This window comes from Festucalex cinctus, chromosome 2 (genome assembly GCF_051991245.1).
Source record: "Festucalex cinctus isolate MCC-2025b chromosome 2, RoL_Fcin_1.0, whole genome shotgun sequence".
Classification (NCBI taxonomy): domain Eukaryota; kingdom Metazoa; phylum Chordata; class Actinopteri; order Syngnathiformes; family Syngnathidae; genus Festucalex; species Festucalex cinctus.
The window spans coordinates 39,421,490-39,444,349 of NC_135412.1; the positions used below are offsets into that span (position 1 = coordinate 39,421,490).

The window sequence follows — 22,860 nt, forward strand, 5'->3', positions numbered from 1 at the left end:
ACTAAATAAAGGAAAATAAAACTGTACAAAACAGATCAGCAATATCATATTTGTAAAATTTGTTAACATATTTCATATTAAATTACATTTACTTACAAAATAAATCATTTTGTACAAATGTTCTTTCGTTAGGTATTACTGCACAAGTGTTAAAGCCTCGTGTCCGAAATAAACTGTTCCCATATCTCACTCCCGAAGAACTGTTCGATGGTGAACCCCCCCAAAAAAAAACAAAAAAACAACAACAACAACAGGTAGGGTAGCAGTTGCAGTTCCTCTCTTCTCTCTTTAAACTCTTTGGTTCCCGAACTTTTGGCAAATATCGCGAGAGCAGCCGTCAGACTCACTACGTAATGTGCCGTGCTGCTTCTAGCGGCGCTGGTGACAGTGCTGAAAGCTGTTGGGGTGAGTTTTTCAAGATATATGCGTTTTTTTAATGTATTCAAACATATGTATGGGTGTGTCTAGCGAGTAGATACAACTTGCAGCGCCACTGAGTTCAAAATACGACTCCTTTGTCCGCGCTTCGCCGTGCTTGTGGGGCCTTGGTGGGAGCCGACGTTTTCCCCTTAGCATAAATCACCCCACACAAGGACCCAGTAGGTTAGCATAGCAAACTAGCTTTAGCCGCTAACACCGGGTATGGCCTAACCACATTCCCAGTGGTAAAACACGCGCTCAATTATATCTGGGACATCATAATACAGGAGGACACAACGAGTGTGTAATAGTTTGATTTGATTTCGTGTGGATGAGAGTGAATGTCAACACAGATGGGTTAACCTGATCTTGAATTCCAATCTCGGTTTCTTTTGTTGCCCAGTCCTCGTGCGGGCTAATTTTTATTTTTATTTTTTGTCAATGGTTCCCGTTAACCGGAACCACAGGAATTATTCAAAGTCCACGTTTGGGTACCACTAAGCGTTTATTTTACACACCCACTATTACAATCCGCGTGCCTAAGTGTGGTACGCGTATTTTTCAAATTGGCAATCCAGCCTGAAGTTAATCTTAATACAGAAAATTGACATATAATTTGATTAAAGAATCGATTTAAAGGGCGACTTCAGTGTATGTCTATTCCGAGTACAGTAGTGTTGAATTCACTGTGCGACAATGTAATACTTTGAAAACGAAACCAGTTAACGATCATATCCCGTAACCAACTTCGCGTGGGGCTCGGCCGGTTCCACTGCCGCTTTAATCGACCGGTACCGCCCTGGACATAACCACCAAATAGTTAGCTAAATGCTAATCTGTGTTGTTCCGTTTGTCCAGACAAGGTCATTCAAGATAACGCTGTTCTTTATTAAAGCGACAGCCTTTTTACGCCGACACAAACGGAACGACTGACAGCAGACCGCCGTCGCTCGATTCAGGCCACATGCATTTCTGTAAATACTCATGCGCCTTGGACGGCTCTCGTGTGTTGCAACGTGTTTATCAGGCCGTTCCCAGGTCCAGCTGAGCATGGCGACTGCTGGAAAGTCACATGGGGACTCCTGTCAGAGGGCTTGTTGTACTGGAGCAACACTGAGTAGTTTGAAACTGCCACACTGGAGTCTTTTCAAAAAATTTCCCAAATTTTAAGTAATAGAAATAAACAATCCATTATTGGGGTAAAAAAATTGTACCGTTAGGCAATATTGCAGCCAGGTACACACAACTACAAATGAGTGTATGTATGTACTAGTAATAAGTAGCACATTCACAAATGCTCCATGTAATGTATTTTAGAAAATGAAGTAGCTTTTAACAAGAGCCTAATATGTGCCACAGAATAAAATTGACTATTCTTGCTTGTCATTCAAGTTTAAAAAGTTAATCACTTTAAAACATAAATCTAACACTCTACCTCTTTGTTTTCCAACATGTTTTCAGCCAAGGCATATATTTTACATGAGGAAATATCACACCACCAAAGAAACATTTTAAAGTATAGTTTGAGCGATAAAAGCGGAGTGCCATTCTTTTTTTTTCTTTTTTTTTTCCATTAAAAGAAATGAAGAATACACCTGGTTGTAAAATGGCTGCAGGAGGGCGGCCGATAATGGCTTCGGTCACCACCGCGATATTGATACCTTAAAATAAGACTGTTATTGGCACCAATACAAATATCTAGTATAATCACCCATCATAGTCAGGACTCTTGATGATACCACCTCTGCCTTTATTTGAGCCATGAAAAACCCTGATTATCACTTACCTTTACCTTTAGGATGATGCCGCTGTAAGTGTATGTTTATACAAGTATTCGTCATGTTTCCAGTGTAACTATTTTGAGCCAGTTCTTGCACATACCAAAGTCCTTCTCCTCTCTGTTCCGTATTATGAACTCCTAAATGTATCAATTTCACACTATCCATATCCACACCTTTGACTTGTACGCGGCTGGTGCATCTTTTAACTTGTGTTGTTTACTTGAGTCTTTTTCGCCTGAAGACTTCCGTCCATTTCCCCGCCACTCTTCTAATCAGGCGTTCGCCCTAGCAGCCCGCCAAGTAAATTGCTCAATAAGTAATGAACAATGGAGCCGTTATAGCGGCTGTATATTAACTACAAATATCGATACTTGGTGTAGGCCTATCGATAATCAACTGGGAGACAAAGTATCACAGTTTAGCGTAGTATAGAGATATCGTTACACTCCTAACCACGACATGCCTGTCTGGCATGGTAAATTAAAACATAAATAAATAAAAGGCACTGATGGTGTAGTAGTTTACTTGTACAACGCAGGCATCATGGGTACATTTCCTCAGTGACTGTGTGAAAGGTTGTTTCTATACCCACTATCGACAAGTCTAGCTTGTAGTCCATTTTTCCCCTGAAGTCAGCTGGACAGTTTCCCTAGTTTTTGTTTTGTTTTTTTGTTTTTAATTCCCTTTAGTGTTTTAATGACAAATAATTAGTTATCAATTAATTTTCAAATGTACCGTTTTACGTAAAGCACATTGATGCTTGATGATGTTATCTTGATGATTTTCTTATACGGTAGTTGTAAATCTTTTTTTTTTTTCTTGCGGAATCAGTTTGGGATTCCTCATTCCTTCAAAATGGTAAAACTCAGAGCTCAGTGAAATTGGAAGAATAGGCATTAAAGCCTTTCATGCTGCTTGTTGATCTTCTTATCACAGCAAGTACATTGATTGCTAAGCAATGTACATGCATGTACTAGCAATGGAAGGTATTGCACCACACATTCTATTGGAAAAGAAAAACGACCCATGTCTTTGTCCTTGCCTGTCGGCTTGTTTTCAAAGCTGTGTACAGTATTTGGGTCACAAAGTCTCATGTAACTCATTGATGGAATTATTTTCCTGTTAGATGGTCCCTTATGTACTCTATGACTGAGCATGTACTCTTGGGTATGTAAAAACATGGTTGTGTTCGAAACTGTCATGCTAGATCACATTGGAGGAATGCAGCCATAAATATCACGAGCACTTGTTGCTCCAGGCTTCTTGTTGTGCTCTATCTAGTCTGCTGCAATCGCAGGCATCGAAGGAGCACCTATTTTTATACACATGAGTCGAGGTCCCCAAAACACATAATGGCACAACTCTTTTGCATACAGAAAATATATGCTATTACTGTAGTTATATGAGATAGTCTATTTGTTCAATAGCGGGATTCCAAATGCCCAATTCTAGTTTAAAGATCATCCAATTAGAGTGGAATGATTTTGGAAAATATTTCAATTTCCTATGGAAATTTAGGGTACAGCTGTACTTTGCTCTGTTTTGAGCCTAAACGTTTGATTATAAGTTCTTGTTTGAAACAAATCAATGCATCGCCTCTGTTGTTGTGCTTCTATTCCAACAGTATGAAGTGAAACAGGACTGAATTTTTTTGTACCATCCGCAACTGCTTCAAAGTTCAGATCACAAGAAAGAAACTGAAGCGAAACTTCCAAAACAAAAATAAGCAACTCCCAAGACTCCAAGATAAGTTGGATCCAGGATCATTTCAAGGGTTTAAAACAACAAATCTAACCACATCCTGAATTGACCAAAGACCAACATCAGGGCAGTCTACACAAGCAGAAGAGAAGCAATCCTACGCCCCAACCTATTGTGAGAAGACAACTGATCTGAAACCAGAAGTTTGTGCCTACTCAACAGCTTTGACAAAGCACACGTCCCAACGCTGCTCCTAGCTCTCCTCATCCTCACCACACCACCGACTCAACACCGGGGTGTGGCCTGAGCTGCTGTCTGCTAGTTTATTTTATTTTTCCATAACTGTCCATACTTTAATCCCCTCTCCCCACCCACTGTTTTCATCCAACATTTTTTTGAAGCAGTTTTTTTAAAAAAAAAATTTTTTACCTGCTTTTTTGCGCTACATTTCTTCCTGCTTTTGCTTGATGTGAGCATCTACAACTTGTGCCACAAGCCTGTAACAAGTGTGTGTGTGTGCGTGCGTGAGTTTGTGTTGGCCCGTGTATAAAGAGATCTGCAGAAACTTGCTAGTCAACAAGAAGCTGCAAGTTACCTTTCAAGACAACTAATAAAGGTGGGTCTTCAGTGTATATCCAGCATGTTAACTTGTATTAATTGTTATGCATCAAATGTTTACCTTTTTCAAGCTTTGTGTTATTTCCCCTGGAAATTTAATTTGGTTTCATTAATTAATAAAAGTGGTGGTTTTCTCAAAAGTAAACAACCAGCGGTGAGTAGCTATAACTAGATAACTAGTAGCAATGATGTATATGCAACGGAGGAGGCGGGACTTCCGTAAGTCACACACCTACACTGTTTCTGGTTAATGTTGCGTCGTGATAGACCATGTCCCAATACTCTCACTTCCACTCTTGTGCCCCTCAATTGCGCGTTCCTGTTAATGGGTGCCAGTGTGTAGGGTGTCTCATAGGGGTGTGCTCAAAAAATCGATACGGCAATATATCGTTGCGGGCCTCATTACAATACACATATCGATACGCAGGCATCAGAATCGATATTGCTCGTTAACTTTAAATATTGCAGTTAACGTTTGCCTTTGCAGCTTGCATTGTACCTAAAAATAAAACCAGCAGCGTCTTTGAAGTTAATTGCCTTCAATTAATGAAAAAAATGCTGTTTTTATTTCCCATATTTTTCCAATAAGCATATTTTAGAGCTGTAATTTTAACACTTTGATATTTTTGCTCATATCGGCTCATGCCTATTAATAAATGTTCCCGGTGTGTCTGTGAAAGCTGCTCCTTGCTCTGCAGTGCATGCACATTTAGACCAGGCATGCCGCTTGGTGGTAAACCAGAAGAGCTGCTAACAAAAATATTTTTGTCAGTCAGCATAACAAACATATCCTTTAGGTATACATAGAATCGTTATTATAAAAATGCAAGAAAATTAATGTAATATATCGGGATACGTATCGCCTTGAAGATCAAGTATTGGGATACATATGTATCGCGATACGTATCGGATTGTGACCCCTGTATCGTGATACGTATCGTATCGTGGGGTTGGCGGCAATACCCAGCCCTGGTGTCTCAGTTCTCCGAGTGCGTCAGAGTGCTTCGGAGAACTGAGACACCCTACACCAGTGGCGTCCGCACTCAGTCCTCGAGGGCCGGAGTCCTGCATGTTTTGGATGTTTCCCTGCTCCAACCCACCTGTTCCAATGAACAGGATCGTTATCAGGCTTATGCATAGCTTGCTGATGAGTGGGGGATGCGAGTGTTGGAACACAGCCAACACGTCGCAACCCGGAACCGGAATCAAAGCTGATGGGCAAAAACACGGAAGTCGTAAGTCCCGCTTCTTCCGTGTCATATGCCCCATTGAGGGGCACAAGGGTGGAAGTGCGAGTATTGGGTCACGACTCATATAGTTCCTCTTGTTGATTTGATTTGTCGGGTAATTGGTGCCGCATAAATTGTGTTAAAATATTTTGTTCTGGTCAAGAACTAATGCTCCTCAATGTATAAATTGAATTTTCCATAGCAGGGGTCCCCCAATTAAATTAGCGCAAGCGGTCCACTAACCCGGTCAGCCCAATTGACCGGAGTCCGGACATAAAAAAAAAAACACAACCGCAATAATTTCATTTTCTGCTCTTTTATTCGATTCTAAACATGTCAATTTAATTGACAAAAACTTACACTTCTTAAATAATTGAACTTATTTTAGTCTATTGTTCAAAATATTTCTTTCATTAATTTCTTTTTTTTGTGTGCAAATATTCAATTGTTAAATCTTTCAAGGAAGGGTCCCCATCACTAGTTATGAATAGAGCAATTTTCACATTATATCCTTTCTCTTTCAGCATTTCCTTTATGGCTAAATATATGTCCTCTCCTCTCGTATGTGTTTTCAAACTGTCATAACCAAAATCTCCTTTATCTCATATCTAAAATCTCCTCATGATAGAATCGGACATACACCAAAAGCTGAGGATTGTCACTTGCATCAGTTGATTCATTCATCCGCAGCTCGCGAAATGCACCGGGCGCTTTGGATGGTGCTGTCCTTCTGGGAGTGCACATCCTCCGAGTGCAGCTCTGCTCTTGTTGTTGTTGATGACAAGGGAGTTTGACGGACCATAAGTTGCTCTCCTTCTTTCTCTTCAAATAGTGTGTCTGCCATTGCTTCTCTTGTGCCGAAGGACTTTCCTTTGAGACTTAAACTTTTTGGCTTGATACTGCACAGATCCATTCAATTTGGCTTGGGGCTGTTTGGCTGCCACTTAAAATTAGTACTGTTAGTCAAGGAAACAATATTTGTTCCTTGAAAGTCATCTACATTCAATTGATTCTCCTTAGAAACGGGCTCCACTCTTCGCTTAAATTGTCAAAATTTCATTTAAGCTATTTTTTGTTTTGGGTAATAATTCAAACATTTTTCTTGTCTACAAATTGTTAATACATACTTAGTTTCCAACAGCGCCCAAAAGGTTTGGTTTTATACAATTTTGCAAAGTTAGATTGCCTTTGGTAGACCGCCTTGCACCTACTGTTGTTTCAACCCATGTTCTCCTCAATATTAGTTTTCACGTTTCAACATTATCTATACTTAACTGTGAAGGTAGTACCCAAACCCCCTTTGCCTGTGTTTGTGAAATTGTGGCCGGCTGACATATTTGCCTCACTCATCTTGTTTGTTCCTCTCTTCGCCCCTGCAGACATCCAGCGGTGTATCATTGGGTGGTTTCATTAGAACTAATTAATTTACCATCAAGCAAAAAGAAAAACAATTTTAAAATACTTAACCAAAATCTGAAAAAGTGCTCAAGCAAGTGTGGTTTGAGTTTATGGGAAAATATGGGCAGCCCCTGGAAAGGCTTTGTTGAATTTACCATGCCTGCGTCGCCACCCACCACGTTTGTTAGCGCTGACCTGAGCAGCACCTCCCCTGTTGGACTCAGCCTGTCGCCATATGGCCGATCTGTAAGTTCCACCTTCCCACCACTTTTCTAAAATGCCCCACCGCCCTTCCATCGAATGTTCATCCACCTTTTGCCATCGAACGCCCATCAGCCTGCCTTGCCCCGCATCTCTTTGCTGTGAATGGCCTATAGCCTTCCATCCCCTCCGGGCTCCAGAGACTAGCCTCTGCTCAGGAGTATTGTTTCAGGGTGGCTGTTCTGAGAAGAGTATCACACTTTTCACATTCCCTATTCTTGCCTCCCATGTCAGTTTTTTCACCCCATATCAATACAAGCTTTATCAATTTCGTCTATACATGGGCAAATCAACCAAGGCCAAGAAAATTAGATAAATAGCCGTTGGCTGTCGAAGATGGGTTTTGTTCATTTTTAAACGAGCAACCAAAATTAGATCATGTTCCCATTAATTGGACTTATTCATTACTGGGACAACAAAAGAGGCTGATCTTGGACCCCCTCCTGTCCCCATAACTCATTTCTCATCACCACTCTCCACTGAAGGTGCACTGCTGTTTGCCCTCTTGTTTGATTTCCTCTCGAAAGTGTAATAATTTTAACTCTTACAGTAACCTTTAGGTCACTACTTTAGAAATGTTTGACTTGAACTGACTGAAGTTGATTATTTTTTATTTATTTATTTTTTAATTTATGTTGTGGGGGGTAATTTAAGGTGGTATTCTGTTGGGTATTTGTGTTTTTCCGCTTGGTGTTTGAGGTTTTGCATACACTGTAGTGTGGCAGTGGTGTACTTAATAGTCGTGCCTAGAAGGAAAATTAATATTTTGGCAAAGCTTGGGTGTCGTGAGATTGTGAGTAACACAACAATCTCTACAGCAGTCTACATACAGGTACTTAACTGATAAATGCTCCTCTCCCAGCAGCATAGCCAAGCAAAAGCCAGAATGTCAGACATGGAAAGGGGTACTTCTGAGCCCCCAGTGGCTCGCAGAACTGGCCCATCCACCTCTACTGCTCCCATGTCTATTCCCCGCTCCTCTTCAGTCTCTTGCCACCCCCAGTCAGGAAGTAAAAAACACAGGCGGACTCCCTTGTACCAGAGATCAGTAAGAGGGCATGCTGGGTTTCCCTGACATTTTTTTTTTTTAACAGTACTATAACATAATTGTATTGTGAGTTAACAGCATGGATGAGTGTGGTGGTGTAAATCTTGAACCAAGGTGTGTGATGCTGGCTCTCTGTTTTCAATGGATTTTCTCATTGAATCACGATTTAGTTCAGGGTTTCAAAAAGAGATTTAATTCAGTAAAATGTCTTGAAGGGAAATTTCTGAATATAATGATGTATACCATGCATTGCAATTCAAACCCACATTGCTAAGTTGGCAACACTGCACACACTATAATCACATGATGCTCACTACCTCACTTGTTTTAGCACACACGTGCGCACAAATAAAAACACGACTTACGAAATGCATATGTTGCGTTTTGCTTGGACTTTATGGTCACTGTTATGACCAGAGTGTGAGTGGGCCAGGTTTGGCCTTTACTTTGCCGAGGTCTGGGTTAGAGAGAGAAAAGGAAAAAGACAGATGTGAGAGAGATAGACATGGCTGTTCATCCCTTCATCCAGTCAGTCAGTCAGTGTCACTTGGGGAATTAAGCCACAAAAAGGCTATCTGTGCATTTCCAGTGGCAGGACAAATGTATACCCCTCCCAAAAGTTTCCCCAGTTAAATTGCAGGTGTTTGTTTTGATATGGACCTGAGCTTAACTTTGCAGGACTTCTGGCTTGGTCGGTAGAGGAAACTTAATTTTTGTTTTATTTGAAACCAGAACTGAATTGCATTTCCAATTGTTACTGTACTAATGATTCAAAACTGCAAATTGAATGGTAGTGTTTGGTGCATGCTCTGGTCCAACATTTTCTACTTACCCATGGATGATATGATTAGAATTCAGTCATCAGTTTGCTGTTGTACAGACAGCTCCCAAGAAGCTTGTTAATTAGGCGTGTTCTTTTGTTTGTTCCTTCCCGCCATTTTAAGTGTGCTTTATGCATGTTTTTGTTTTTTTTTGTTTTTTTAAATCAAAGTTGGCAGAAAACAATTTGGTTGTCTACATTTTCGTTTAGTATTGTCTGCAATGTGTTAACTCCCAATTCTTTCCTTTTTCCCAGATGAGTTTTGACCCAGGTATGCTCCATAACAATGGGCACACTGCATATGCTAATGGAACAGGTCCTGGCATTAGGGAGATGGGGGTGATAGAGAAACTTCTGAATTCGTATGGTTTTATCCAATGCTCTGAACGTCAGGCTCGTCTTTTTTTCCATTGTTCTCAATACTGTGGAAACCTGGAGGACCTCAAAATAGGAGGTGAGGAATATTGGACCAACATGTACTTTGTTATTTTTGCCTGTACTAAAGTTATTATACCTTCTCCTCAGATGATGTTGAGTTTGAGGTGTCCTCTGACAGGCGCACTGGCAAGCCCATAGCAGTGAAGCTGCTAAAGATTAAGCCAGAGGTGCTGCCAGAGGAACGCATTTCAGGCCAGGTGGGGCCAGACCTGCACGCCTATCCCTTTACTGTGCTGCATGGTTATATTCATCCAGTTAAGGAACACCATTTTATATTTGGTTCTGTCCTTGTCTGTCGTCTGAAAATGCTTAAGGCCTATTTAATATCCATGTTTTTTTACGGTATGAATGAGATCAGCCAATCCTGTATGAAAAGACTAGTGTTGTTCCGATACCGTTTTTTGGCCCCCAATGCCGATTCCGATACCCAGCTTTGCAGTATCAGCCAATACCGACACCTAAGGATTTTTATTTTTATTTTTTATTTTTATCAACATGAAAAAGCTGTCCTGCCATTGGTTCAGAGCATTCAAGGGCCAATAGGATATCTTGGATCGGCATGCAGTGAGCATGTCACATATCAGTGAATGTCGTGCACGAGCAAGACGCAGGATGCTGCATCCAAAATCCTATATTAGGGTTGGAATTAATGGTATTGGCGTGTTACTTGTGAGTAGTCACCGATACCACTGTTTTAATGCAGTATAGGCATCGGAACAACACTAGCAAAAGACCCAAACACAAAGATCGACCAGCCACACCATGGCCATGTGCTCATTGAATGAGTCACAATGCATAAGCTGTATCAAAAATTCTGCTATTTTAAAGATCATGCTGAATACCTATGTACTATTAAATAGTTACTTAAAGTTAATGATTTAATCTTGAGTCAAGTATTGGAAATACCTCTCTGTATAGTAAATTACAAGTAGCGATTGACTTAATACCTCTCTGGCAATCAAAATTGAGCTTTAGCATTTTAAAGGCAAGAATTTTCATACAGCTATACACATATGACTTTTGTTATTCACAACAATTACGGTTAATGTTACATAAGCACGTTGTCCTTCATACTGAATGTTTTCTTGGGCTATGGATGTCTATGGAAGATTGTCATGCTCAAGTGGTCTGTAATTGTGGGTTAATGTCCTAAGCAGCCTGTATATCTCAATTTAGAAATCTTTCAATTATAGTGAATTTCACATATACCACTTTGGTAACTTTCGCAACTCCGTGTGCTTGAGTAAGAAGAATCCATCAAACAAACAAAAAAAACCTTGGCATTAACATTCAAGAGGACCTTACGCAGTACTCTCCAAGCTTGGGTCGTGTATATACGGACACATTGTCATTCAAGCATGGGATATTTTATGCCTTTTATGGGATCGATTCCCATCTCAAATAAAGACAAATATTTGAAGGAGTAGTAGTTTTGTTTGTGTCGTGTGATTGAATGGCATCAGAGCCGGATAGAAATTCTGTGATGGAAGAGTTGAAGAGCAGCCCGCTACTCTTCCTGTAACGGCCTACAATGACAGCTGATGTACCCTTGAGCAAGGCATTTAAATCCTCAACTGCTCTGCTGCTGAATAGTGCGTCATTCATGGTGTGCGCTTGTATTCATTATCATGATAGGTGGCAGTCAATGTATTGTGTGTGCTTGCTTGTGTGCCTGTGTTCGTTTTCATGTTTTTACCTTAAATTTAGAATAAAATTAATTGTCAAAGATATTTAAATAACACCCTGTTTTTGTTAGGTTGTCTCCTCAATTCCTGGAACTTTAGATGGGAAGTCTACTCCTGGCCAGGTGCCCACTGGAAGTGTTTGTTATGAACGAAATGGGGTAATGTGTCAAGATTTTATTTCCGGATTACCCACCTAACCAACCTAATTGCAACATACAACAGGCATAATTGTTTTCATATTTTGATTGATTTCTGTTATGCCGAGCTCAGACTACACGGATGTAGCCCTATTTTGACTCAACAAACGTTCACTCTTGTGGCTGATTTTGAGTCGTCTTAAAGTTTCATAGCCTGTGCAGGGTTACCAGTGTTTCCACGATTACCTTGAAAAAATAACTAATTACTGATTACTTGATTTTAAATGTAGCTAAATTAGATTACAAGTTTCCGTTATTACTTTCAGCAGACACAATTCTGCTTAACATAAAAATGACAACTGGTTTTGTCAATACTTTATTGAAAGTACATTTGTAGGGGGGGGGGGGGTTGATATGACAATATTAGATTAAGAACTTTAATGTGTTGACGATCTCATAAAGCTGACAGATCGCCAAGATCGTTTGTGGCACATTCTATACAGTTCAACTTTATGCGGGCTCAAGCTTGGTTTATGCTTGATGCATCCATGTGTTTTTTTTGTTTGTTTGTTTTTTTCCTCCCCACCTCCACTCACACAAACATGCACATGAACTTACATGGTCTCCCAGCACTGAAGGCAAGTGACGGTTCTACTCCTCCACCTGGTGTCCGACGTAACCGTGAGATCCGCACCGCTCCACAAAGCAAATGACGTTAGAACGAGAGGCCGAGGGATGAGTCGGATGCTCGCTGGAGCTCCGACCGCCCGGCCGCCTCCCCTTGGTCGGAGCTCCCGCGAGCATCCAGCCGGCTCGGTTTGCACATTGTGTAAAGCAGCATGAAGCTGAATTTTATTGATATCTCTGCTTAAATGACAACCAGTAACTCATTTTGAGTTTGCCAAGACAAAACAGACATGTTTAAAAATGCAACAAAAAAAATGCATTTCTTTATTATCTATGATGTCAAATTGGTCGATAATTGCCAAATTACCTACGGCTAAAAATGATATATTTATATATACACACAATTAATTTAAGAAGTCCACATCCCATTCCTTTAATCAAAGCTTGACAGTGGTGTGATTTCCACAGGAAGTTTTCTACCTTACCTACACTACTGATGATGTGGAGGGCAATACCCAACTGGACACTGGTGACAAAGTCAGCTTTTATATGGAGACCAACAAGCAGTGAGTTCTCGCTCTCTCTTTGTCAGTGTTTCCTTGTCCAATAAGATTTTATGAACTGTCTCCACCTCCTGTTTTTCAGTACTGGTGCAGTCAGCGCTCGTAATATTCAACTTGTGACGAAAAAGCAAATGAGGTGCCAAGGTGTGGTGTGCGCTACAAAGGTAACGGTCACTGATAACATTGTTTGACCTGTCTCATGACTCAAAAACTAAACACTGGACGTGAATAATCGTGTAATAATCCTAGGTTGTTTCAGCCTGGATTCCGGTGGTGTGCTGTCGGCTTATTTACAAATTCTCCATATTGAAGCAGTTATTCTACCAGTTGGCTATACTACTGTGTATTGTTTCCCAAATTACAAATTTAGTCCCTCCTGTGGGCCAACACTTTCCAAAATTTCATGTTTTGTCAACTCGTAGATTGATAATCAGTACTACATAACAGGTTCACAAATGAAAATCATTAATCAAGGAGCTTTTTGGAATGCAAGTCTATGCCTACTTAATAACATTGCTGATAGTATTTTACTCCAATCCGCCACGCAATAAAAATTGAATCAAACCCACCCAAAATGGCTCCCTCACCAGTGCTAGTTTGTGAAAGCCTGCATTCGATTAGCCATGGTATGGGGCAACAGAATCTTAGCCTGGCAAGCCACACCGACTTTATTGAACGACAGAAAGTCTGTCTGGTAAGGCTGCCGTTGATCGCAACTTGGCCGCGCTCGAAACGGCCGGGCAAATCAAATTTGTTTATATGCATTATTGCATATTCTTCGTGTCATCACACGAATCATGTTTTTACCGCAACTACGACGTACATCATAAACTATTATCTCTCTGCGAGTAGCCAGCCATCTTTGAATTTACTACATATAACTTTACTTGCATATGAATATTATATATTATGAATAGTGTTGTTCCGATACCGTTTTTTGGCCCCCGATACAGATTCCAATACCCAGCTTTGCAGTATCGGCCGATACCTAAGGTTTGTTTTCCTCTCAACATGAAAAAGCTTTCCTGCCATTGGTTCAGAGCATTCAAGGGCCAATAGGATATCTTAGATCGGCATGCTGTGAACATGTCGCCTATCAGTCAATGCCGTGCATGAGCAAGACACAAGATGCTGCATCCAAAATCCTATATTAGTGTTGGAATTAATGGTATCGGCATGTTACTTGTGAGTACTCACCGATACCACTGTTTTAATGCAGTATTGGCACCTCTGCCGATACCAGTATCGGTATCGGAACAACACTAATTATGAAATGTTTTTAAAACAATGGTAGTCATGTTGGGCATATTTATATAAATAAAAAACGTTTTATATTTTAAAAAACATAATACAGATATCTGTGTCTTATTTAACCATCTGTTGTCCTTTTAGGAGGCTTTTGGATTCATCGAGAGAGCTGATGTGGTGAAGGAAATCTTTTTTCACTACAGTGAATTTAAGGGTGATCTTGAGGCCCTGCAGGCAGGAGATGATGTTGAGTTTACAATCAAAGAGAGAAATGTAAGCATCTTCCAGCTTTTTACAGGAATTTGAACACACACGCGATTCTTCAATAATCGATCCTGAATTCTTGAATCTTCTTGTGATCATAGGGTAAGGAGGTTGCCACAGAAGTGAAACTTCTCCCTCAAGGAACTGTTATCTTTGAGGATATCAGCATTGAACAGTTTGAAGGAACGGTCACCAAGGTAATCCCCAAGGTTCCCGCCAAAAACCAGGCAAGTCAATCACCAGTCAAAAGTTGTTCCTAAACTAGTAGTTTTAGAAAATTACTTTCATAGAAAACATCTTTGATTGGTTGCCCTCTTCTTCTACTGGCACAGAATGACCCTCTCCCAGGCCGAATCAGTGCTCGGATTGGATTCAGTGACAAAGAAATGCCATTTGGCGAAAAGGACACAAAGTCCAAGGTGACTCTTTTGGAGGGTGACCATGTACAATTCAACATTTCCACTGACCGCAGAGACAAGCTGGAGAGGGCTACAAACATCGACATCCTCCCAGACTCCTTTGATATCACTAAAGAGACTCGTGAAATGGTGAGCAAGACAGAAAGGTGGTGGGTTTGGAAGTGTGTTGGGAGTGGTATCTTTGAAAATTCTCAATGAACTAGCTTAATTCACACTTGACTAAAGAGATATAAATTATTTTCCTCCAGACTAACAGTGTTTTTTTTTTTTTTTTTTTTTCCCCCCCAGGGGGTGATTGCTGCTATACGTGATGGTTTTGGCTTCATTAAGTGTGTGGATCGTGATGCTCGGATGTTCTTCCACTTCAGTGAAGTCCTGGAAGAGTGCCAACTGCACATCTCTGATGAAGTGGAGTTTACTGTTGTGCCTGTACGTTACATTTTCCCTGTAACAGTGTTTTTGGAGATTTTATGCAATTTTGTAATTAACAAACGAATCTCGTGATCTTATCTTGTCTTTGCAAGGATATGCTCTCTGCTCAGAGGAACCATGCCGTACGCATCAAGAAGCTGCCTAAGGGCACGGTGTGCTTTCATACGCAGTCTGAGCAGCGCTTTTTGGGGGTGGTGCAGAAGGAAGTTGTGTCAGCATCTGCTAAAAATGCCAGTCCCAGCAAGGGCAAGGAGAAGGTACTTTATCATTAATTGGAGCAGATAATAGCAATTTAACCATGTTGAATTGGGAAAAAAAGGTAGTCGGGATATTCATTTTCTTTTTTACCTTTTTGCTTTCTTTTTCAATGACCACTTCTCCTTCCCTCTTCTTGTGATTAGAAAAAAGAAAAGGTAGGACTCAGGCCCACTGCATGCAGAAGAAAAATCAATCCTGCGGCCCAAAAAAACACACAAGATAACCGTTTTTTTGCAGGGCTCCAGACAAACTTTTTTTTTTTTTTTTTTTTTTTTTTTTTTTTAATAGAATTTTTTTTGCATATTTACTGGTCAAATGTGCAAGTAGATAAAAAGTACTTGTACTATCTCAAATCTTAGGGGCAAAATGCCCCTATTTAGGGGAAGTCTGGAGCCCTGTTTAGGTTTGAGAATGTCTAATAGGTGCCTGTTCCTCTTGTCTTTTTAAGGGTAAAATGGTAGACAAGGTTAGTCTTTGAAGACCTTTAGGTTGATTCTTCTTTTTTTTTTTTTTTTTTACTTTTGCAGCTGACAGCATGTATTTGGTCATCAATTAACTCATAGGGATGTGAAGAAGAGCAGTTTAGTAAGACGTATGGTAAAGATAAGAATATGATTAATAAGGGAATATAAACCCTTGTGTTATACCATCATGACATGGGACAGAGCTAGGTGTTTGAGTCGAGCAGCTACGTTTGCAGAAGTGGCTTCCCAGCAAAGAAAAAAAACGACCGCACAGTAAAAGAATCGATTTTATTTTATTTTATTCCCCCCCCCCCCCATAGAGTAGCACTACATCAGGAGCTAATTACACTTGTCAATTAGTTAAGCAGACACATGGAAGTGTGGGATGCTGTTGACATCTTCCCAAACTATATCTTATATGATTTGTTTTTTAGTTATTTAATTTCATATTTAATTGATGAACAGGCAGTTTAGAGACCCAACAAGCTATTAATGAGACTCGCCGTAGCATCCCCTTTAGAATTGTGATGGTTGCAATTAATTGCACAGGTCTTCTGCAGACTCATGGGGCCTTTGCTCTTGACAACCACTGCTAACGCATTAGGCTGCCACAATGTAGTCAATTACAGGGAATCCTCGAGTTTCGTCGTACGCGACCTACGGTGTTTTGACTTTACGGCGCCCATGCCTCGTCCGTAGTGCCTTCTTTTTCGTTAATTTCCCAAAGTAATCAAGTCATTTTAAAGTTGTGTTGTTGTTCTTGTTGTTCTTGTTCTTGTTATTACCTTCAGCAACAGGCGTCACTGTGTTTAAATTTCTATTAGCTACGATGCCGTCCTTCAACAATGAATGCAAGGAAACACGGAATGGTTCCGGCGTCTTTCGGGTGGCACAAATGTTTTGTTTTTGTTAATATTACTGTACAACGTATTTTGATGTAAATATCGAATACAATGGTGAAATCAGACTTAAGTTGAAATTCGGGTTACATCGCCAGCATAGGAACAGAACTCGCCCGTAACTCAAGGACTCCCTGTTTACGTTATTGACCGAGTCACAAAGGGATGAAAAGGTTCACAATTTGATGCTTAATCACGTGACTCAGTCATTGTCTTGCACCAGTCTCCCTTGGTATATGGAAAACGATGTGAAAATAATTCTGGGGGATTTGTCATATATTGCTTTTTGGAAACATAGGTGCAAGAGCTGTGAGAAAAGTCACTGGATATTGCAACAAAATCAGAACAGATATTCTAAACCAGCTCCTCTCTGTTCGCTGCCATGGTTTTTTGAGCCAGCAGTGTATGTCTGTTGAGAAGTGCTTTGAACTCTGGATGCTACTAAAAAAATGGATTTTAAAAATTGTCCTGGCAAATCTTGATTTTTGCGATAAGCCTGATTCTGAATCAATAATGCAAGCCCGATGAAATAAATACCAGACAGGGAAATTTAGGGTTACGATTATAAGAGAGCTTTGCTATATAACAAATGTATGTGCCATCACTCATGCCTTCATGATCATACTAGGTTTCTTGACTTAGTGCATTATGAATTTAAATCTCACATGCAGGCATTTTTAACCAGCTCTTAAATCATTTGATCCACTTAACTTGTGTGTTTGATGTGGCTCCTTGATGTTTTAGATGAAATGTTTGCCATTTTGATACACATGGTAATGTACTTACCCACTCTCCATCCTCATAAATAGCAAATTTGACATACAGTACATTGGATCTAATTTGTTCCTTGCACTGTAGGAACCGGAGGACGGAGTGATTGCGTATGAAGACTGCGGAGTGAAGCTTACCGTGGCATACCATCCAAAAGACCTGGAGGGAGCATATCGCCTACAGGTTGGAGACAAGGTAACATCTGATCAAGTAACTGCCTTACATACTTTTTGCTGGAGTAGTGCCAACGGGTATTTCCTTTTTTTACTACATTGCCGATTCAGTCATTCACCTATAATGTTGATTATATAGAGAAACTACAGAATGTTTGTAATTTTGTTTTTCATTCATGTGGGTAAGGCAAAGGGAGGAGCCATAAAAAGTGTCTTTGCTCTACTTGCTACAAGCAAGAGCAAAAAAATATCTCTATTTTAAAAAAAAATAAAAAATAAAAAAATAAATAAAAAAGGGGGGGGACGGTATATTCAATGGGGAATGCCACGGAAGAGGCGAGACTGTTTTTGCACATCAGTTTGTTTCCGGTTCGGTTTGCGACGTGTGGGCTGCATCAAAAATACTTGTGCTTCCGACTTTGTGCCCCTCGGTTGCACGTTTGCAACCCGGACCGGAACTGTTGTGCAAAATCACGTCCCACCTCTTCCGTGGCATATACCCCATATAATGTATGAATTTGCCTCGAGTTTGAGATTTGGACCCTACTGTCATATCATGGTAGTTAATTACGCGTTTGTATCGACTTTCCTGCGCAAAGCTCAGTTCAGTTTGACAGAACTGTCAAAGTTGTACGCCCGCTTCACTTTGAGCTGCAGCTAGATAGCCAATGTGGCTAAACAGGTGATGGCAAATTTTGCTTTGCATCTGGTGCAGAAAAATGGTGAGCTTTGTTATTGCTAATTCCGAAATGCCACCGCAAGGCATCCAAATGCGTGCTTGTGAGAGTTGGGCGGTATTCAAATTTTGACACCATTATATCGTCTCCTCATCTTACCGGGATGCACTGTAATACTATCACTAATTTTAGACTTATATTGTATGTTGCGCTGACCACCGCCAATCTGTGTAGTAGTTAATGGTCACAGATATGTTCACTGCATGTTCCGGTTGCATTTGTAATATTTTGTGTGACTGAGTTCCTTGTCTGTCACTCCCTGACTGGCGCTTGCTGTCTTTGGCTGAAGTTTGCACCTGATGTGATTGTACGGCATTCACGCTTTTTATGCTTCGGAGCTCGATTTAAACAGTTTGCCCCCAGACCTGCACAAACGTCTAGCGGTCCGACACATCCACAAACTGTTTCACGGCTTCCTTCCTGGACTCTTTTGTTCCCCCCGTTTTTCTTGTTGCAGAGAAATTTTGAACATGTTCAAAATTTCTCTGCAAACATGTTCAAAATTTCTCTGCGACAAGAAAAACAAGGACTTGAGAGAGTGTGGCAAGTGGCTTTGCAGCATTTCAACTTGCCCTGCCAGCAGAACCCTTTTGTGTTGTAGCACCTTACTTGTGACTTGGTGTGACATGGTCATCTTCAACCTCTAGGTGGAGTTCTCTATCAACGAAGTGAAAAGAAGCGGACAGCAGAGTGCAGTTTCCATCAGGGTTGTGAACCGCAATGCAGGTGGTGGCAAGAGACTGCAAGGCTTCATCGCCACACTGAAGGATAACTTTGGATTCATCGAGACTGCAAATCATGACCAGGAGATCTTCTTTCACTATAGGTGAAATTTGAAATTGAAGTCTTGTTTGGATGTTGTTTCAAATGCAGTCATCAGTGATAAGTTGATAACCAAATATTTTGTTTAAATGCATGTTTGTTTTCAACTTCAGTGAGATGTGTGGGGACTTGGATAGTCTGGAGTTGGGTGACACAGTGGAGTATACTCTCTCCAAGGGAAAAGGAAATAAAGTCAGTGCTGAAAAGGTCACCAAAGTGGCTGCTGGTATGATATTTTTTTTTGTTTTTTTTGTTTGTTTTTTTTTACTTGTACAGTTGTCTTGCATGCAATGAACAAAGTGAAATGCACTGTTTATAGTGAATGGCACTGGAGATGATGTTGGCACGACCGTGATGGTGGGGAAAGTCATCCGTCCGATACGAAGCGTGGACCCCTCACAGACAGAATATCAAGGTCTTATTGAGGTCGTAGAGGAAGGTGGGGCTGATCTTGCAATGCCTTTAAGACATTTTTCTTTGCTTTTTTTTTTCCCTGTTTTTTTTTTTTTTTTTTAAAGACACTTGCTTGTTTCAGGTGGGGGTAAAGGCCAGAATTATCCCTTTGGGATCATGGGTATGGCTAACAAGAGTGACTGTCTGCAAAAAGGAGAACAGGTGAAATTCCTGGTTTGCACAATATCCCAGACTGGACAAAAGATGGCCTGTAATGTGGTACCCCAGCGCCGTGCCATGGTGGAGTGTGTCAAAGACCAGGTTGTTGTTACGCACCAACTCAATATGACAGCATTCTTGCTAGAAGAAAACAAATGTTAAGTTGTTTGTTTTTCCTAGTTTGGTTTCATCACATACGAAGTTGGTGAGAGCAAGAAGCTTTTCTTTCACGTCAAAGAAGTTCAGGACGGCTTGGAGCTCCAGACTGGGGATGAAGTGGAGTTCTCGGTCGTCTTCAATCAACGCACAGGAAAATGTAGTGCCTGCAACGTGCGCCGAGTCAGGTAGGATTAGCTTTTGTTAATCAAATCGGCCTACTGATCATTTGTATAGTGTCACACTGTATATACTGTAGAGACTAAGCTAAACCTCCGTTATGTCTTGACCCTTACGTTGTAGTGAGGGCCAAAAAACAGTGGCGACTCCACGTCCTGACCGTCTGGTCAACAGACTGAAGAGCATCACTCTGGACGACGCAAGTGCCCCTCGTCTCGTCATTGTTAGACAGCCGCGTGGTCCCGATAATTCAAAGGTACCTCCATTTCAATATTCATTGTGCCTCTCATCTAAGACTTACACCTTAATTAATTGGCAGATCTATCATTCATGTAAACAAAATGTCTTGCTTCCGTTAACTCATTTGCTCCCAAAAACGTAGAAATATGTTCTATTTTAAATGTTTACGTGTCCCAAAGACGTATTTATACGTTTCTTTTTTCATGCTAGAGCATACAGAAAGCTTTGATTCAGCTTCTCAACTTGCAACGAACAGTTGAAAAAAAATGGTAGTTATGACACAAACGGCCCGCAGGTGGCAGCGGAGCAGGGATCAATCAGGGCCATGTTGAAAAAAATCTCAAATACTCACAATTCTAATATTTATTTCAGCATTTATTCATTTCATTCCGCCTGCTCCCTGTGCGCAGCGTGAAATCTAATTCTGTCATTCATCCATCATTCATTGGCCGTGAACTAGGCGGGATCATATTAATGTTCTAATTGTTTTAATGGTACCTATCATTTAATAACAGAGTATCACTTTAATAGAACATGCATCTTTTGTGTATGATCCTGACCATTAAAATCAATTCTCTCCCGTACAGGGCTTCAATGTGGAGCGCAAGACTCGTCAACCTGGTGTCATTGACTGAGCAATACTGTTTGGTGCTGGTTGAAGCGGGGAGGGGAGGATTTGGGGGGGAGACTAGTGAACCTGATATGTCACGATACGCTTAAAACCCAAAACGCGCCCGCGCACACAATGCAGCAATTGGCCCACTTCATTCTTGGAGCTATGGATAAATGTGGGGCCAATTTCCCCCGGCCCAACCCCGTCCCGCCTCGCCTCTATTGTATGATGTTGTTGATGAGTGCACCTGAGATCTCTGAGCGTGTGCATGTGTGATGATGTATCCTAGCTGTGAGTAGGGACAGGGCCTTGTTCCTCTAAATCAGACTGTGGCCATCTGTGCCCCCATTTTGTTTTGGAGTAGCTTTGTCTGGAATTCTGCACCTGTAAATGTGCCGGCTTAGTTGGGTTGGAGAGAATGAATGCATGTCTTCCTTTGAGTGTATTTTCCATATTTCCTTTCCTAGTATTGTTTGCTTCTTTACCCACAAACACTTGAAATGGTTTCATTGTGAGATTTCTGCTACTGTATGCTTTCCTACAAAATGCATAAAGCAAAGTTCCCTCCATGAGGAGGATCATATTTCTCATGTGTGAGCTTCAACCGGGGATTTTTCTCTGCTCGTTTTTTTGAGCAGTTTTTAAATGCTTGACTTTGAGAGCTTTTTGGAAGCATGGAGTGTGTGTATGTGTGTTTGCGAGTCTAATGGGATTTAGTTTTACCAATTTGGAGCCTTTAAATACTTTGTTTTTTTTTGTTTGTTTGTTTGTTTTGTTTTGGTATTCACAAGCTCCACTAAAGCAATTTCTTCCAGGTGCAGAATTCCTAATGGCATCTTATATCTGCAGTTATTTTTGTTTGATTTTTATTTTTGCACATGTTCCTTTTTCCATTGAAACTCAGTCTACGTACGATGAAAAACAAGGTGCCTAAAAAAAAAAAAAAAAAATACAAGCAAAACAAAGGGGAGGGTGGTGGGGCTTAAAGGCTTGTTTGGTTCCCGGCCAGCCACCAATATTCTAAAGAACAATCTTTGAATGGCTTTCTTGTTAAGTAGAGATGATATGCATCCCTAACCTGTGGGTTAAACAATACTGTATGTAATGTGTGCTTTTTTCCCTTAGTTAAAGTCAGACTTCATATATAAGAGAACAAAATTATGGAGGGAAAACTAAGGTATTAGAAACTAAGTTTAAAAAAAAAAAAAAAAAAAAGGGTAAAAAAACAATCGGGAGCAATCAGTCTGCAGAGATCACTGGGTTTCAGTTGAACCGCGTACAGGTTCCTATGTACGTTTGTTAATGGTCTTGAATGAATAAGCAAATTAAAGTTTTATGAAAATCAAATGGTCTTGGGTGTTTTTTAATTTACCAATGAAATTGCATTGCATGTCTGTCAATAAACTTGAATTCTGTAAAATTAAATCAAGGATAGCATCTTGCAAGTGGGTTGTTAAAATTTTAACAGCTTCTTTCACAAAGCGCTCACAAAAAGGATGTGAACTCAAGATCTAATCTTTTACAAATATTGTGATTAAAAATGTTATTGATCATCATTCACAAATGTCAGGGATAGTCTGATATAAAGAGAAATTTCAGATTAAACCTAAATGCATCACACCCTTTACAGGTTCGCCTTCTCAGACAAAACCGGAAAAGTTTGTTTTTGCAGCTTCTGCCATGACAGCCGCAATCACACGTAGACGTTCGATTTGACAGTAAAGCAGTCCAATTATTTGTAAGTTTGCTATTTGGCAACTAATGTTCCCTCCATCATCCTCGAAGTTGCTTTGTACCATTAAAAGCGATACAGGCCCACTGAGGCCAAGACAAAGGTACTATTCAA

General features: G+C 40.5%; 2 protein-coding genes across 5 annotated transcripts in view; one reads left to right on the plus strand and one right to left on the minus strand.

Annotated features, from left to right (window-relative positions):
* Nucleotides 1-334, minus strand: part of sike1 (suppressor of IKBKE 1) — a 9,665-nt gene extending 9,331 nt beyond the window's left edge. The window contains exon 1 of the mRNA XM_077515059.1: nucleotides 1-334. This exon is cut by the window's left edge and continues 497 nt beyond it. The gene's annotated coding sequence lies outside the window, so the exon portion shown is untranslated.
* csde1 (cold shock domain containing E1, RNA-binding) lies at nucleotides 288-22,361 on the plus strand. 4 transcript variants are annotated; one of them, XM_077515055.1, is made up of 21 exons: nucleotides 288-405; nucleotides 3,826-4,518; nucleotides 7,129-7,393; nucleotides 9,532-9,730; nucleotides 9,802-9,968; nucleotides 11,471-11,557; nucleotides 12,632-12,729; nucleotides 12,809-12,890; nucleotides 14,119-14,247; nucleotides 14,340-14,465; nucleotides 14,571-14,786; nucleotides 14,946-15,086; nucleotides 15,182-15,346; nucleotides 17,569-17,676; nucleotides 19,039-19,217; nucleotides 19,327-19,439; nucleotides 19,533-19,652; nucleotides 19,749-19,927; nucleotides 20,006-20,169; nucleotides 20,285-20,417; nucleotides 20,989-22,361. In XM_077515055.1, exons 3-21 carry the CDS (start codon nucleotides 7,268-7,270, stop codon nucleotides 21,034-21,036), a joined length of 2,580 nt encoding a protein of 859 aa, XP_077371181.1. In that variant the 5' UTR covers nucleotides 288-405; nucleotides 3,826-4,518; nucleotides 7,129-7,267; the 3' UTR covers nucleotides 21,037-22,361. The 4 variants fall into 4 exon arrangements, with proteins under 4 accessions (XP_077371181.1, XP_077371182.1, XP_077371183.1 ...); XM_077515056.1 differs by having other exon boundaries at nucleotides 9,802-9,911; XM_077515057.1 differs by lacking the exon at nucleotides 7,129-7,393.
* Nucleotides 22,362-22,860: the final 499 nt, after the last annotated feature.